This window comes from Sceloporus undulatus, chromosome 1 (genome assembly GCF_019175285.1).
Source record: "Sceloporus undulatus isolate JIND9_A2432 ecotype Alabama chromosome 1, SceUnd_v1.1, whole genome shotgun sequence".
NCBI classification, from domain to species: Eukaryota; Metazoa; Chordata; class Lepidosauria; order Squamata; family Phrynosomatidae; genus Sceloporus; species Sceloporus undulatus.
The window spans coordinates 160,995,087-161,012,291 of record NC_056522.1 but is presented as its reverse complement, the minus strand read 5'-3'; the positions used below and the strand labels follow the sequence as shown (position 1 = coordinate 161,012,291).

The 17,205-nt window shown below is 40.9% G+C and overlaps 1 protein-coding gene across 4 annotated transcripts; it reads right to left on the bottom strand.

The window, feature by feature from the left end:
* Positions 1-1,264: 1,264 nt before the first annotated feature.
* Positions 1,265-16,167, bottom strand: LOC121930880 (shugoshin 2-like). Of its 4 annotated transcripts, XM_042467837.1 has the most exons (10): positions 15,945-16,167; positions 15,431-15,525; positions 12,589-12,750; positions 12,046-12,221; positions 11,270-11,347; positions 10,981-11,072; positions 9,915-10,195; positions 4,473-6,440; positions 2,470-2,602; positions 1,265-1,540 (listed from the first exon to the last, which is right to left on the bottom strand). In XM_042467837.1, the coding sequence occupies exons 2-10, from the start codon at positions 15,498-15,500 to the stop codon at positions 1,375-1,377; spliced, it is 3,126 nt and encodes a 1,041-aa protein (XP_042323771.1). In that variant the 5' UTR covers positions 15,501-15,525; positions 15,945-16,167; the 3' UTR covers positions 1,265-1,374. The 4 variants fall into 4 exon arrangements, with proteins under 4 accessions (XP_042323771.1, XP_042323780.1, XP_042323787.1 ...); XM_042467846.1 differs by lacking the exon at positions 15,431-15,525; XM_042467853.1 differs by lacking the exon at positions 15,431-15,525 and having other exon boundaries at positions 15,955-16,167.
* Between the last annotated feature and the right edge of the window lie 1,038 nt (positions 16,168-17,205).

Here is a 17,205-nt window from a genome sequence, read left to right as displayed (position 1 = left end):
CTAGAATTTTTAGTCAAAACTTTGACCCCAGAAACGTGAGTCTTCATATCGATGGGTCAATGTAAATACTGTATTTAACAAGTAACAAAAAAGGAGCCATCCCTTTCTGAGTAGAGTGGCAAAAGGTGAGAACTTAGTCTGTCCCAGGAGCAGCACTGACCCTTTCTACTCTCTTGGTGCTGCTTCTGATCTTTTTCAATGCCTGCATGGGAAAATAATGGCAATGGCAGTGGCAGCTCTTTGGGACTTCTCAATGGAGTGCCAGGAGGAATTGGGCTTCCAAGGATTTGAGTAAACATCTTGGCATTCATGACTTGGCTGCTCTTTACTGCAGACGACTGCGACATTTGTTTTACATTTTATTCATAACAGATTTGGAGGACTGTGTACAGAATAGCATGGGTATAAAAACAAAATTTACAAAGCATACCAATTCACTAAAAAAAGGGATTATCTCCAGAAAGTGCACTCAATAAACAGACTACAGAAATGGAACATGGAGACAAGACTGGGCAGATATTTGACAAAGAGGCAGGCCAACATGGGAATTAACACTTCATGTATGCATGTGCTGAACTGCACCTACAATTTGATTACCCAGGTTGAGGAGGTCCCTTCATAGCCCTATGGATTCCATTTTCATTATTTTGTGAACAACTTGGTTAAATCTACAAACCTTGCCATTACTCTGCTCACTTGAAATTTCAGATAATTTAGGAGCAAGTATAAAAGAGCTAGGTTCAGAATGAATTCTAAGAGGAACCTCCTTAAATGCCTCCATTTTAAGAACTCTCAACTTATTCCTACTCATTTTCACATTTGGGAGAGTTCCTATAGCCAGCTGCCTTGAATGGAGCACCCCCCTTTGCTATTATAGTTTCTACCCATGTCTTCTCCCCCTTAGCCCAATTTGTACCACTGACCAGAATGAAAATATAGTAGGCCCTTTGTATCCTCTTGGATTCCCATGAGTTACAACCATCTAAGATGTTGCTGGGCTTCATCCTATTATCCGTGTCCATTGAATATAGCAGATAAATTTCTTCCTGCTTTATTAGGGCTGGTTTTTTTCCAGGCTGATATCATGCAAGGATGGTATTGTTTCTACTTTTATTGTTTGTGGCTAAAAGCTCTGCGAAATGGCTCTAGCTCTCAATGATTGGTAAATCTGATCATACTTTGTTCTGATCCTGGAACCAAACCCCAGCAGATAATAAGGACCCACTGTATTTCAATACAGAGCAATTAATCAATCCAAAAATAATATTATGGAAGTTTTATTTTAAAAATGCATTTATAAAAAAATATATGCCTCTACAAACAAGCAGCTAAGAGTGAATTCCTACTTATACAAATAGCAACAAAATTAGGAACCTACTGATTAGCCATAAAATCTAAACTCAGTTTGGTGTCCTCCGCTTTCATTTTCTTAGTTTTCTTGGTCCTTCCAGACGTTTTGGCTGATTTTTTATTTTTACTTTTGTAGACAGGGGAGCTGAGGAAGTCCGTAACGGTAAATGGATCACCACGCCTAAGTTTGCTGCAGGGGGCAGAGAGAGAAAGAGCATACATACTATAATTTTCACATGTACAGCATTGTAGAGTTTAGGAAATTGGTTTTTTGAAGTAATTTTTGTTACAGTTCCAAGACGCGCCCACGTTGTTACAAAAGGCTATTGCTACATTTAAGAAAACAACAACACACCTTTATTGTTCAAAAGTAACTTTAACCCCAAGACAATGCTACAAGTACTGTGGCATATAATACAGGTCACGCTCTCCCTGTAAACATAAACCAGCAGTGGGCATATGTTTTTACCCTACAACCAATGACCATTTATGGAGTAAATGTTCCTCTTGCTCAGTTCATGAGGTGTTCATGTCTATAGCTTATGGACTGTTCCCCAGGCAGTACAACTAATGATGAATGTGGAAATTGCCCATTCTGGCATACAAGTAACTAAAAACACAGTTATATCTCTAAAGGAAAGAAACCATCCCTGTCATGTAATAATCATAATGGCCTGTTATAGACTACCAAAATAAAGCTGCTTTGGGTCTCTTTGGAGGTATGCTATTTAAATTATGCATTCATACTAAGAATCCGGAAGCTGCACCAAAGCTGCACTCCAGTGCTTAGGAATGGAGTGTGGCTTTGGCGCAACCTCCAGACTCTTAGGACCCAGGCATCATTTAAATAGCATACCTCCAAAGAGACCCAAAGCAGCTTTATTTTGGCAGTCTGTAACAGGCCAGTGTAACTCAGTTGTGCCTTAGTTACTGGAAAAAGGACTAAATTACAAGTAACTAGTTATCTATAACAAGTTACTTCCAAACTCTTTTTATTCCAGAAAATAGTATACCTATTGGATTGTGGTTTCAAAAAGGACAGCTTACCCAGAAGCAAAGGCTGTCTTGCCTGCCTATCTTGTGAGAGGTGCATCAAAGAGGGGGGGGGGGAAACCTTACCTGTTGAGTTTGGGCTCTGCATAGGAAACTTCCTTTTTTCTTCGTCTAGTTGACGGTGCAGGAGAGGCTTCGGAAAGGATGGAACTGCAGGGGCCTGAGTTGACATTGCTCAAATCCTTCAGTACTTTGTTTTCTGTGGATAAAGTAAGATTGATGCTTACAGTACACTGAGAGTGGCAGTGAAACCTCCTTAATTAAAAAAGACATACACTGAAAATTAAATGCTAGTCAGCCTATCAGGTTGTATGTTTGTTTTCAGAAAATGTCCTATTTTACACGCTTGTGCTTACTAGCGCATTTAAAGAAGTATGCCCCAAAGTGAAGGAGGGTCCAATTGGTAGTCTTAAAGGCAACACTGGCTGCTAATACTGTGTTCTAAAAAGGGTGGAGTTGGATTCCTTACATAGTGTGCCATTTACAGATAAAACCACAGTGTATATTTGAGTACCTCACAAACAGCATCAAGTTCCCTTGTGGTAGCTGAGAAAAGCCCAAGCTTATCTGTCCATTTGCCAATCATGCACAGAAAGATGGGTGGAGGTAGTACATGCCATGCACCAGTGGTACATTCTAGGTGGGCAGGGGGAGAACAAATGGTGTTGGTGTACAACAGCTCAGGACTCCAATGTGTTTCTTCAATGAAGTATGACCTCTGACATGTCTGTTCTGTAAAGCACTAGTAAAGAGGATGTGTTCATAATGGCCAATAAACATTTTAAAAGACCACTACCCCTGCCAGGTCACGATATCAACAGTATATATTTTATATTATTGCTGTTTTTATTATATTGCCAATGTTCATACATTTTATTGTAATGTATGATTGATTTAACTATTATTAGCCTCCCCAAGTGCTGTGCAACTATTAGAAGGGTGAAATATAAATAAATATGTTTCTGATGAACCTGACAAGAACCAAAAGGCAATTAGGCAACAGTGTGTAAGGTTAAGAAGCAGGAAGCAAAGTCAGCAGAATGTAACTATAGGCTTCTCATAACTGGAGGTGCAGGGGGGGGGGGGGCTCTACGGAGGTACAATCGCCCTCTGTATGCACACATTCTGCATCCACAGATTCAACCATCCATGGCTTGAAAATATTTTTTTTAATTCCCAAAAGGAAACCTTGATTTTGCCACTTTATATATGGGACACCATTTTATTACACCATTGTATATAATGGGACTTGAGCCTCCATTGGTTTAAGTATCCATGAGGGGGGGGTCCTGGAACCAAACCCCAGTGGATACCAAGGGCCCACGATATAAGCAGCTTTCAAGTGTTTCTTAATTGAGCTCTTTCATATACAGTGGTACCCCGGGATACGAATGCGCCGCCTTACGAAATTTCCGGGTTACGAAAAAAATCCATTGAAAAAAACTGTTCCGGGTTACGAAGGTTATTTCGGGTTACGAAAAAAAAATTGGTGCTTTTCGGCGCTTTTTCGCACGAAATCGCGGCTTTCGCTATTAGCGCCTATGGGTTTTTCGGCTTGCGAAGATTTTCGGGTTACGAAAGCGGCGGCGGAACAAATTAAATTCGTAACCCGGGGTACCACTGTACTGTGAAGAAACCAAGATAAGAAATGAATTTCTTCACTTTCTCTATCTTTTTATTTTTAAATTGTTTTGGGGGGGTTTCTCTTTCACAATTACCAGCTATTACACATTCAAGTCTGTTGTACAGCGATTAAGGATCTAAATTGATTGGTGAGCTACAGGGCTCTTGGGTAATCTACCAACAGCCTAGAAAGCTACTCTGAAGATGAATTAATATAATGATGTGCTGAAGCTACCCATAATAAGACAATAATAAGATGCTACCATGGTTCAGTTTATGGATAATTTTAGGATGTTTTGATCATCTCTCATCTTATATGTAACTTTCCCAGCTCTGCACCAGAGAATAGGAACATGGGTTTACACACAAAAAAGAGCTGAGAAATGCATACGACCCATTCCACATTACATACCGAGACCCAAATGACAGCCAGTTTTGTCACTCACCATTTTCTTGCAGGGCAGTGTTTTGTAAGGGTGCTTCAAGACTGGCTTGGGTTGTCTTTTTTTTATGCCTGCCAGAAGGCATCTGTGTAGAATAATTTTTGTTGAAGTCTGCCGAGTCTTTTGGCAAAGCAGAGTATCTTACTGGGCTCGTCTGGTCTTTAGCAGTTGGGAGCACAGAATGTGAAGAAACAGGGCTACAGGCATCACGGAGCATGATCTTGGATGTACCCTTTGAAGAGGAATCTGGAATATTATTGCCTTTGGTCAAGGAATCAAAGAGAGGTGGAGCCTCAGAATCTTGCTGTGTTCTGGAACTTGAAACCTGGAGAAAGCTCCATCTTGCCCGATCTACTTGACTGTTTTGACATTCCCCTGGACTCTGAAGGGACAAGTCAGAAGCAACACACAATTCTGTCACATCACGCACTGTGTATGTTGCTCTTTTGCTTAATTTTGGCATGGAGAATAATTTTTTCTTTCCATCATTCAAATTACTGTTGGAACCTAAACATGCCTTCTCTAAAGAATTACTATTTGTATTGGTTACAGAACTGTTCTGGATGACTGCAGATTCCTGAACCTTTTGGATAATCTTAGTTGAGCTTCTAAAGATATTGTCAAGAGGCGCATCTTCACCATCTGAAGAAAGTGGAAGCACAGGAGCCATGTTCCCAAGGGAAAAAAGATTGGTTGTATCTGCTTGTTTCAAGGCTCTCCGGTCCTTACTTGTCCTCCTAATGACGCTTGGAGACTTTTCAGAAAGGTTAAACTCATCAACTTTGGTTCTGCAATGCTCTTCTTCTGTGTTACCCTTGGCCGCTTTGCCTGCTTTGCCTTTGTTACCTTTTTTGATTTTACTTTCTTCTGGCTGAGTATGAAATTGCAAGTCAACATCTAAGCTTTGTACTTCTGTCTCACTGAGTACATGTGCTCCGTCAATCTTTTGTGTCTTCCTCTTTGGTTTCAGACGCCTCACATTCAGATCCAGAGTTATTTCTTCTTGGCTAACAATCTCTTTTTGTAAATCAACTAAAGGCTGTGTACCAAAACTATGAAATGGTGCCTTACTGTTGCATGAGCCAGACTCTGTACTTGGGAACAAACTGGCTAGATCCTCTTCATTTTCCAAGTATTTATTTTTTCTAATTTTATGTGCAGAGGGGGCACAATCATTCATATGATTCATATCCTCAGGAACTACTACATAGGTCCTTCTGCAACTTCTGGTTTTATTAGAGTACTGGGAAAGACGCCTCACCTCGCAGCCATGGCTCTTCTCATCACGTTGTGTTTTATCGCTTGGGATTGTCTCTGGATCTTGAAACTGACTTTCTAAATTCTTCATTTTTTCCAGGAATGTCCGTTTTGAAGAAGTCAGATCCACCACAGAGGGTGTTCTACAATCTGTGGTTTTATCAGCGTGTTTGGAACTACATTCTTTCTTCTGGCTAAATCTGGCCAATGGCACTGGCAGTTGACTTGCGGCTCCAGGTCTATCCAACTTGCTATTACTGCTCAGTGTGTTGCTGTCAGATACTACTGCATCGTCATTATCATAATCATTAAAGATTGTTTTTGACTTTCTGCGAGAAACGTCTCTGTTCTTTGCATTCATGCTCGCTTTGTTTAGAGCTTTGGCTTCTTTCTTCCCAGAGCTTTTATTTTTGTTTTTTAGGGACACAAGCTCACCAATCTGGCTGACTTCAAGACATTCTTTAGCACTGGCTTCTCCTTCCTTTGTACCCTGAAGGCCATCATTCAGTACATTATCCAATGGCTCCATCTGAGAATTGCTGTCAAATACAGTAGATACTGTTGTGGGTTTCTTTCTTTTTGTTATATGCCCATGCAATGACACCACACCGTCACTCCATGGTCTTGTATTCTTGCTCTGCTGCATGGGAGAATTTTTACTCAGGGCAGACAGTGAGCAGCTTCTGGAACTTTGTGCTGAACTGGAAAGGTTGTCTACAATGACAAATGACTTGATTTAGTCAAAAGCAAGCAGAAACAATGAGCCAGAGCTTAAAACAGCTACTTTTTTCAAGCTTTGCCTAAATATTTGTCTTCAGATGCATGAACTGTATGGCCTAGCTAGCCTAAGCAGCCTGCTTCCATCAGTTCTCAGCCATATTCTTCCATGAAGCCCATATGCAGTAGGTGAAGGCAATAGCCTTCTTTACACCATCCACATTACCACACTACTGTTATAGTGCCACTGTTCCACTTTTACTGCTCTGGCTAACTCCTGTTGCATTTTAGGGTTTGTAGTTCAGTGAGGCCCAAGATCTCTCTGGCTAAGAATTCTAAATGTCCCTCCTTAAACTGCTAACCCCAGAATGCAACAAGAGGCAGCCAGAGCAGTTAAAATGGAATAGCAGCGCTATAAGAGTATAGTGCGGTAATCTAGCATGTGTCTTCTCACAACTATTAGAGAAGCATTCTCTCTTTGAGCATGGAAGTTCCTATTTGGCTACTGTGTCAAGTAAACATTAACAGAATTCTATGAATTTGTTTAGTTCTCTATTGGCAGCCAACCCCATCACATAAGTGCTTTCACTCAGTAAATCTACCTGAATTCAAGTAGTTAGGATGCTTACAGCTGGTTGCTTCCATGTCATTGGACCAGTGAATCTACTTCAAGTTTTAATCTGAACTCTAAAGGAACTACCCTCAAAATATACAGTATTCAAAAATGTGGAATGGCTTCACTGTCCCACTTACACAACAGACACCAGTCACTACTGAATAAGGTGTGGGGGAAAGGATTGCTGTCCACTTGCTTGACACCATATGTAATTTAATGGCAAAGAGACTAAAAATCTGATGCTTTACTTGTTTACTCCATAGTCAGTTTCTCTGCAGGGGGGCTTATTCCTAAATAAGTGTTTTAAAATGCAGGTGTAAAGTCCTCAATGCAGAAAAGAAAGTAAATAAACTCCCACGGCACTAGCTTAGAGTACCTCTGTTCTATAAAGAAAATTTCTTTAAATGACATGTTCCCAATGTATGCCCAAAATCTCAGAGAAGCCATCATAAGGACTCACATAGAGCTACAGACTAGAGTCTTAGACCTAGACAATAAATTCCACTGGATATAGCAGATTTACTTCCCAGTAAGCATAAACAAGATTCCAGTGAGTTTCTGAAACTCTTTGAAGGCTATTGTGATAGGTCCTAAGTCTTTTTCCTTTTAACTCATTCTTAAACCAATACAGCTGAAACCTGGCCTTGCTCCATGAAACCTGAGAAGGTATACACTGGGATGAAATCAGATAATATCAAAAACTATGTTGGGGACATTAGGCTAAGAGTGGTCCCCAAAATTATTTGGGCCACTGCCCCCTTTCCTCCTGGGCAACAAGACAACCCTAACACCCCCAATACCTATTTCCTGATATTAAATCTTTTGTTTTGCTCCAAATTTAAAGCAAACAATCTTAGCCACGGCTATCTTTGCCATCTTGGGAGCAGCATCCAAGCAGCTGGCTGAGTAGTGACCAAGAAGCCTCCCAGATGTGTCAGCCTTGTGATAAAGGCCGGCACACACGAGAGGCTTCTCAATTGCTGCTCAACTGGCTGCTTAGTTGCTACTCCCTTTGCACCTGATCACCATCAGAACAACAACCATGCAGCTGGCTGAGCAGTGACAGAGAAGCCTCTTGCCTATTCTTGCTTTGTCACAAAGACCAGTGTGTGCAAAAAGCTTCTTTGTCACTGCTTATGGTTAGGGTTAGGGTTAGGGAGCTGCTTGATTACTGCTCCCAAGGTGACCAAGCTTCTCTCCGGAAAAAAGGACTCTCAATCTTTTGCTGGGGCAGAGAGGGGCATTGGACAGTAAAGGGTGTGTGTACAATTGGTTTACAGAGGCTACATGCTCTAGATTGAAGACTTCTTCTCTCAGCCTGTCCAATGAAAGAAAGCAGGTGCAAACTAGAGCACACAACATTTAAGCATGGTCTCAAATTTGAGAGCTCCTTTTTGCTGATGCTTCTTCCCCACTGCCACATGCTGTAATTCCTTGCTCCAGTCAGTGTGTCTGTCCCAAAATGGTGCTGCTCCAAACAACAGAAATGATACCTTGCACTCAACCCTTGCAAGAGTTTCCCGCCACTACTCATGAAAAAATACAACTAAGCGAATGAGCTTGCATGGGCAGGTGAAGAGCAGGAGACAGCACAACATGAAGTGAGGCTTCATGGTTGTTTTAAGGGACCCTGAAAAGAAGTTTAATGCAACCCCCATTCCCACCATGGTCCTAAAGGCTGCTGATTCCCTTTGTCTTTCTTGTGCACTAGTACTTTAACTGAAGGCCCTCCACCACCCAATTTTTCCCTCATTGCCCCCTTGGATCTTTCCACTGCCCCCAGGAGGAGTGTACCACCCACTTTGGGAATCACTGGGCTAAGGCAATGACTAGCTCAAGTTAATCAAGGAAAACTGATCTCACTTCAGATTTGAAACTAAGAAACTAAGGCGGGATACAAACCGCCATATAGTACGTATAGGATACGTACTAGGGTTAGGAAGGGGCGGTGCTTCCGCACCCCCTAACCCTAGTACGTATCCTATACGTACAAGATGGCGGCGCCCCTTCTACATGGGCGCCGCCATCTTTACGTACTGGACGCATAGCGTCCAGGCATGTCGCGGCGCCTATGACGTTGCGAATGCGCCGGCGGCGCTTCACATCATCAGTGCGCCGCAAGAAGAAGCTCCGAAATGGAGCTTCTTTTTTGCTCAGCGCGGGAGCCGTGCGGTTTGGCTGCTGCGGCTCCCGCGCGGAGCAAACGGCGGCGGCAGGGAAGCGCCGCAAAGCGGCGGTTTGTATCCTGCCTAAGATTCTGTTTAGTTCACATCCTACACCATTACACTACAATGGCTTGACGGTAAGCTAGCAGTATAAATGTAACCAAGAAGGCAGGCATGTTAGGAACAGGTTTATAGAGCACATTTTTCTTAGTCAGAGGGAAGCTCTACTGTTTTCAATAGGACTTACTCCAAGGCATTTGTGCACCAGATTGCAGCCTTCGTGTTTTCTTGTAAGTGGGAGGGAGACAAGGTTAGCCTGATTCCTGAATTGCTACTGAATAAGACAAAACTTTGGGTGGCAAAAACTCTTCTCTAGCAAAACCAAATATGTTAAACCTGAGTCGGGGGGGAGCAAAGCAAAAGGTGAGGGGTTCAGGTGCTGATATGACAAGTATTGTCATAAACTGCTGACTAGCCCTAATTCCATGTCACAGATACAATATGCAGCCTCATCCTGTGCTTGTTTGCAAAGAGGTAAATTCCAATGAGTTGGCTTAGCCTCAAGTAAATGGGTTCATGAGTTAACTGGTGTGTGCCAGTTACTGGATTCCCAGTAAGATGCATCTTCTATTAGTTTACAGCATACTATATCACAGGTCAAAGTAACTGTAAGATTAAATTCAAATGTACCTCCAAAAATTTCCTTTAAGTTAAATGTTGAAGCAGTGTCATCCACTTCACTTAACTTTCGGCCATCATTTTCATTTGCTGCCAATCCAATATAAGAAGAGGAGGACTTCTCCACAGCAGAGGTGGGTACACTTTTCTGAGACTCAGCAGAACCAGATGTTGGTATACCTAAGGGAAGGATTTGCAAACCTGTGTATGTACCGATCCTCATGTTTCTCCCATTTTCACTGTCTTCATCATCAACATGAGAGAGTGGAATTCTCATAGCTTTGGGGGCAGCTCTGAATTAAGGGAAAAAAACAATAGAAGATGTATATTCAAGAGCTCCAATACTATAACGAGTAACCAATAGAATGATAAATTTCTTACTTAAGCAACATACCCCCTTAACAAGAAGCATAAGAATCAGAGCTTAAAGAAGTTATTTCTTTAGACTACAACTCCCAGAATCCCCCACAACATGGTCAGTTTCCAAGCTCTGATGGGAATTATAGTTTCCACATCTGATTCAATTAACAAAAGCAAAGGACGTAGGAAGTTACAAGTCCTTTGTATTACAGTAAGAAGGGATGTTTCTGAACATACTTTGAGGATGTCTAAGCCTAAAGGATCAGGCTTAAAAGGCCCCAAAGGCTGAGGTCACCCAGCTTTCCCTATCTTTTTCCATGGCTCCCCCTTTGCAATGATAAATTTGGTTGGCATGGGAGAAAGATAGCTGTCAGAAGCAAAACCAATCTCAAATTAGTAGAGTTTAGGCTAAGAGTTTTCAGACTGAGAGAGTCCATTTCTAAACTGCCACAAGTCTCAAAACTGTCACCCTCACTATACAGAACACTGAGTTTTCAAGCACTAATAACAAAATGCTAAAATGTGGACTTGCTCCACACCCTTAGAATAAACAAGACATCTTCACATACAGATGGGCCTTAGACACATTCAGATTCTCTAAGCTGTGTCAATAACAACTGTAAAAGTATGCAGGAAACCCACAGCTGAGCTTGACACACCTAATGAACATCATGCATTTAAGCAAACTGCTCTCAACGTAGCTTGTTTCTTTACATACAGAGAAGAGCAGTGGTCATCATCCTGGTTGGCTGCGATATTATCAGTCCCACGGTGTTCTGCATCATTCAGTAACAAAGAACAGGAACCATTCTAGATGGGATGGGGAAGAACAAAAAAGTTGGTAAAATACACCTCTTAAATAATGTTCCACTCCATTTATCAAAGATCAGCAAGAATTATACACTGGGACTCAGATTTTGTGGGCTTCTGTCTATCAAAGAAAGTTCAAATGTTTTATAGTGGGCAATCCACACTAATAAAAGAGATATGGCCAACAAGTCTCTCACCTGAGGACTGCTCAGCAGCTTGCTAGCAGCTTGCAATCGAGCAGTCATAAAATGCTGCAGTTCTTCTATACATTTGGTCTGCAACAGACAAAAATGTTCTGTTATGATCAAAGTTACAGGAAATCTGTTTACTTGCCAAAATAATGGAAAGCGAGAGAACAGTTTCAAAACTGAGTTAAAGACTATACTGTTTAGAGAAGCATTCCCCGAGACGAGACCCTCTCTGACTCAGGAAGCCTCCTTTTAACCATCCATTAAGAAGCCAAGCCCATCCTCCAGTCCATCTGCCTTGGTCCAGGCCTCAGAGGTGGAGAAGAACTGCTGGACCTGATCCTCTTCCCCACCACATTTCCCTTCTCCTTTTGAGTCATGTCTTTTTAGATGGTAAGCCTGAGGGCAGGGAACCGTCTAACTAAAAGATTGTATGTACAGCACTGTGTAAATTTACAGTGCTTTATAAATAAAGGTTAATAATAATAATAATAACAATTACAAAGGAGTGATTAGAACACATTTTTTATTCCTCATAGTGAATCCACTGTATCTAATTAATTGAAGCACCGTCGTTATTCTCTAAAGACCCTCATCTTAATTTATTAAACAGGAATGTTGGAACTGGGAGCCCTGTACCAATAACAAATAGCACAGATACTATCTCAACGCACTTTAAAGGTTTCACTATTGTTAGTAAGGTTAATGAAAACTAAGAGTATGAGCGAGCAATTCACCACCAATTCACTACAGAGAGACAGAGAAGATGTCTGCAAATACCGTACCACAGAGGAGAGCTTTTGGCGAAGGCAAGCATTTTCAAAGTGACACAGCTCTACTTCTTTCTGCAGTAGCATCTTTTCCTCGGTAAGGCGTTGTGCTGCTATCTTTGCAGCATTAAGGGCCAAGGCCAGAGCTTTGTTGTTCTGTTTTAGGGTGACCTTAATAATGGAGGAGTTATCTGTATTTGTTAAAACAAATGAGGAATATATTGGCAAACTCACCTCCAACATTACTGTTTTACTCCAGCAAGACATAAACATAATGCTAAAGTCCCAAAATAAAATTGGAACCAAGCTGTAAAAAAAAAAAATCAGACCCCCCTCTCCCATCTACCCCTGACAGTTTTTAAAAAGATCTATGAATATGTTTCACTCCACCTGTAGAATCCATCTGAATAAACTGTATTTTTGCTCAGCAGAATAGCTTTTTTAAAACAAAAACTGCTCCAAACACATCTAATTAATAAACCCCAACAGATGAACATCTTCCTTACTGAAGCCTAAGTAGTCAACTATAGTAAATTATTTTTAAACACTGAAACTTACTTATTGTTTTTGCTTTGATCTTTGATGCAAGAAATGCATTCTGCTTTGCTGTTTTTAAGACACCATTCTTTTTCTCTTTCATGTGTTCCCTAACTCCATTCACAGAGAATAAGGTGGATGTCTCTGCAAGGCCCCAGACCGACATTTTGCAGGTAGTCCAGCCTGTTTAGAGAAAGAGAATAACAAACGTTAAACAACTTCATTTCTTAGACTACGATTAGTATCATTAATTCAGACATTAAGATTTGGGGACGTATCCCAGTGCTTTCTTGACAAGATTTGTTCAGAGGGCGTTTGTCCTTGCCTCCCTTTGAGACTGAGAGTATGGCTTGCCCAAGGTCACCCGGTGGGTTCCCATGGCTGAATGAGGACTCGAACCCTGGTCTTGGGAGCATACAACCAAAATAAGGCCAAGAGCAGAGAATAAAACATTTTTGTTATTCCTATGTGTCTTCAAGTTGATGTCCTGCATGGAAGTAACCTGCATCAAGGCAACCATAGGGCAACCCTATCCTGGAATTTTCTTGGCAATATTTGTTCAGAGAGGGGTGGTTGCCCTTGCTTTTCTCTGAGGCTGAAAGAGTGTGACTTCTCAAAGGCCACCCAGTGGGTTTCCATGGCTAAGCAGGCTTTTTAACCCTGGTCTCCTGGGCCTGTTACAGACTGCCAAAATAAAGCTGCTTTGGGTCTCTTTGGAGGTATGCTATTTAGATGATGCATGGGTCCTAAGAGTCCGGAGGTCGCGCCAAAGCCACACTCCATTCCTAAGCACTGTTGTGCAGTTTTGGTGCAGCTTCCGGATTCTTAGGATGCATGCATCATTTAAACAGCATACCTCCAAAGAGACCCAAAGCAGCTTTATTTTGGCAGTCTGTAACAGGCCCTAGAGTCCAAGGCCAGCAACCATGCCACTGAGTGTGATGAATACTGGGTCAGAATCTACCCAAATTCTAACCTTTTTGAAAAAATACATTTATTAACAATATATATATATACACACACACACACACACACACACACTCAAGCCACCACAATCCACGCTGGTTCTTGAATAAAAACATTTCGGCACACAAAAACAAATTAAAACCAGCAGTGACTGCAGGGTAGGGAGGGGGTTAGGGACATGAAACCAATCTAGTAAGAGTGTTAGAGTGCATCTACTACAATGTAAAAATAATGCAATTTGACACCACTTTAACTGCCATGCTTCCATACTTCAGAATCTTGGGATTTGTAGTGTTGTGAATGGCCAAAAAGAGAGAAACAATGGATAACAGATGAAACACTCCATGCAGGACATCAAAGAAGAGAGGCAGCAAAGATATACAACTGAGCACTAAAGTCGGAATTGTCCAAACCACTGTATTCCCTATCATCATGTATGGATGCAAGAGCTGAACAGTTAAGAAAGCTGAAAGAAAGAAAATCCACCTTTGAGATGTGGTGCTGGAAAAGAGCGAGGAGGATACTCTGGGCAGCCCAAAAGACAAGCAAATGGGTCCTTGAACAGATCAAGCCTGAACTCTCTCTGGAGGCCAAGATAAAGAAACTGAGGCACGTTACACATGCACTGAAAGTACGTGTTAGGGTTAGGAAGGGGTGTGCTAGGGTTGGAAAGGGGCGTCACTTCCTGACGCCCCTCAACCCTAGTACGGACTGGGTCCATACAAAATGGCGGCGCTCGTCCACACGGGGGCCGCCATCTTGACGTCGCAGACGCATAGCGTCCGGACATCGCAACCCGGAAGTGACGCCGCAAGTGCGCGACTAGCACCTTGCAGCACTACTTCTGGGGCGCAAAAAGAAGCACCATTTTGGCATTGGTGCTTCTTTTGTTCAGCTGTGCCCAAGAACCGCGCGGTTTGGCCACTGCAGTTCCCAGACGCAGCAACCGGCGCTGCCGGCAGACCGCCGCTTTTAGGCGGTCTGTAACGCGCCTGAGGTTGTCATATTTTGGCCACATCATGAGAAGGCACATCTCACTGGAAAAAAACAGATTGAGACAAAAAATTAACCTTCTAATAAAATACAATTCAAATCACTTAAAACAATCAGAGATAAGAAACAGAACAACTTGGGGTAGTCATTATTTCTACAGTGTAGATGCAACCCAGGGGGCTATCAAAGGTCTCAGAGTAAGGCGCAAGCTGTTGGGCGCATCTGAGCTGTTCCAAGATGGATGATGGCGCACTTAATAATTTTTACAAAGGAGCAGAAACAGACCAGTTGGCAGACTGGGGCAGACTCCTAGCAGAGCCTCCTCCGTCCCTAGGCCTCCCCCAGTGCCACCTTCCCCCAGCAGCTTTAGCGCTAAAGAAAACTCTGCTGAACCCGGAATCTTCCATGATGCTTTGTGGCTTCGGCTTCATCCTCCTGTCCTGACTGAAAAGCTTCCTAGGAGGGAATAGTAATGTCAGCCTGACACAGGGAAATCAAACAAAATACACTTGTCCCTCCATATTCGCTAGGGTTAGGGGCACAAGACCCCGTGAATATGGAAAAACCGCAAATAACAAAAACACTGTTTTTACCTGAGAGGACACCTCTCTAGGAATCTCTAGGTCCTCCAGGGCAACTCTGTGGTCAATGTCCAACATACACTGGCCATTGAACTACACTGGAGGAGCTACAAAGGCCTAGTAGAGTGTCCTTTCTAGGAATCTCTAGGTCCTTCAGTGCAACCTTTAGTTAAAGTTGACCATAGAGTTGCGCTGGAGGACCTAGATGTTCCTAGAGGGGACATACTAATTGAATCTGCGAATAATCAAATCCGCAAATGTCAAAAGCTGCAAATATGGAGGGATGAGTGTAATGCAGTTTGTGACCACTTTAAGCGATTTACCTCCATCCTTTGGAATGCTGGGATTTGTATTTTTGCAAGGTCTTTCTCCTTCTATGGCAAAGACTTCCATCTTCAAACGGAGGCTGGATGGCCATCTGTTGGGGATGCTTTGATTGTGATTTCCTGCATGGCAGAATGGGGTTGGACTGGATGGCCCTTGGGGTCTCTTCCAACTCTATGATTCTATGACTGCATGCAAGTTTAAATCCCAGGAATCTGGAGGATGGAAGCAGAGCACTCAAAGTGGGGCCAAACTGGATTTTATCTCTACAGTCTAGGCTTTGGTCCAAAACATACAGTGCAGGAATAATCCAGTTTGAGACCGCTTTAACTGCCCTGCCCCAATGCTAGGGAATCCTGGAATATAATACAGTGATGATGATGATGATGATGATGATGATGATGATGATGATGATGATGATGATGATGATGATGATGATGATGATTTCTTTATTTATATCCCGCCTTTTCCCAAAGGATCAAGGCGGGTGACATAAAATAAACAATGACTTACCAATAAATACCTTTAAAAAACGCGCCCCAGCCCCTTCTCCAGCTCAGCTGCTCTTCATTCCAATCCTTGGTCCGTTCAAAAGGACTCAACTTCCTGCCCCAGAGGATGCTGGGAAATGTAGTTTACGCGGGGAGGGGAATAATAGGGAGGCAAAAGGCAGTCGGCGCTGTTTCTTTATTGATTTCCGACTCTTCCCATTCACCCAAAATAGAGGACAGACCCGCGCATGCGCATGAGCACGCGCGCTCCGGCGGGCTCCTCCTCCGCTGCCTGCCCGGTTTGCGTTTGAAATCCGTCACGTGACCAGTTTCAAACGGCCTCCCTCGCGCGGTGATTGGCCAAGAGGGCAGCGGGTTATTTATTTGGGGGTACAGTACTGAGGAATAGGATTCACCATCATTCATGACAGAAATAAACGGCTACGTGTTTTACCTCACGGTTCATAAAGGCTCTACGCCGTCCTTGCATTTTAAGAAACTTGGGACCAAAATACAAACAAACAAATAAATAAACATAAATAATATAAATATAAATAAATAAATATAATTAAGTAAATAAATAAATAATATAAATAAATACAAATATAAATAATTAAAAGTGCAACAATAAATATAAATAAATAAGTATAAATAAATAATATATATAATGTAAAAATAATTAATATAAATTATATAAATAAATAAAATATATTGTATGTATAAATAAATATAAATTAAGTGAGTACTGTAAATAAAAAATATATAAATAAATTGTACTTTTTACAATAAAAATAAATAAATAAATATAAATAAATAATATATATAATATAAAAATAACTAAAATAAAATATATAAATAAATAAAATATATGTATAAATAAATAATAAATATAACCTAAGTAAATAAATAAAATATACAAATAAATAAAATGTACAAATAAATGCAAATATAAAAATTAATATAAATAAATAAAAGTACAACAATAAATATAAATAAATAAATATAAATAAATAATATATATATATATAATATAAAAATAACTAACATAAATTATATAAATAAATAAAATATATGTATAAATAAATAAATAATATAAATTGAGTAAATAAATAAAATATATAAATAAATAAAATGTACAAATAAATGCAAATATAAATATAAATAAATAAAAGTACAACAATAAATATAAATAAATATAAATGAATAATATATAATATAAAAATATTTAAAATAAATTATATAAATAAATAAAATATATGTATAAATAAATATAAATAAAGTGA

Bases quoted from the DNA above. Each gene is read 5' to 3' on its own strand.
- LOC121930880 (XM_042467837.1), bottom strand. From the start codon at position 15,500: ATGGAAGTCTTTGCCATAGAAGGAGAAAGACCTTGCAAAAATACAAAT. The intron at 12,222-12,588 runs GTAAGTTTCAGT...TAACAAATACAG, and splicing joins GATCAAAGCAAAAACAATAA to ATAACTCCTCCATTATTAAG. The intron at 1,541-2,469 runs GTAAGGTTTCCC...TGCCCCCTGCAG, and splicing joins GCAGAGCCCAAACTCAACAG to CAAACTTAGGCGTGGTGATC.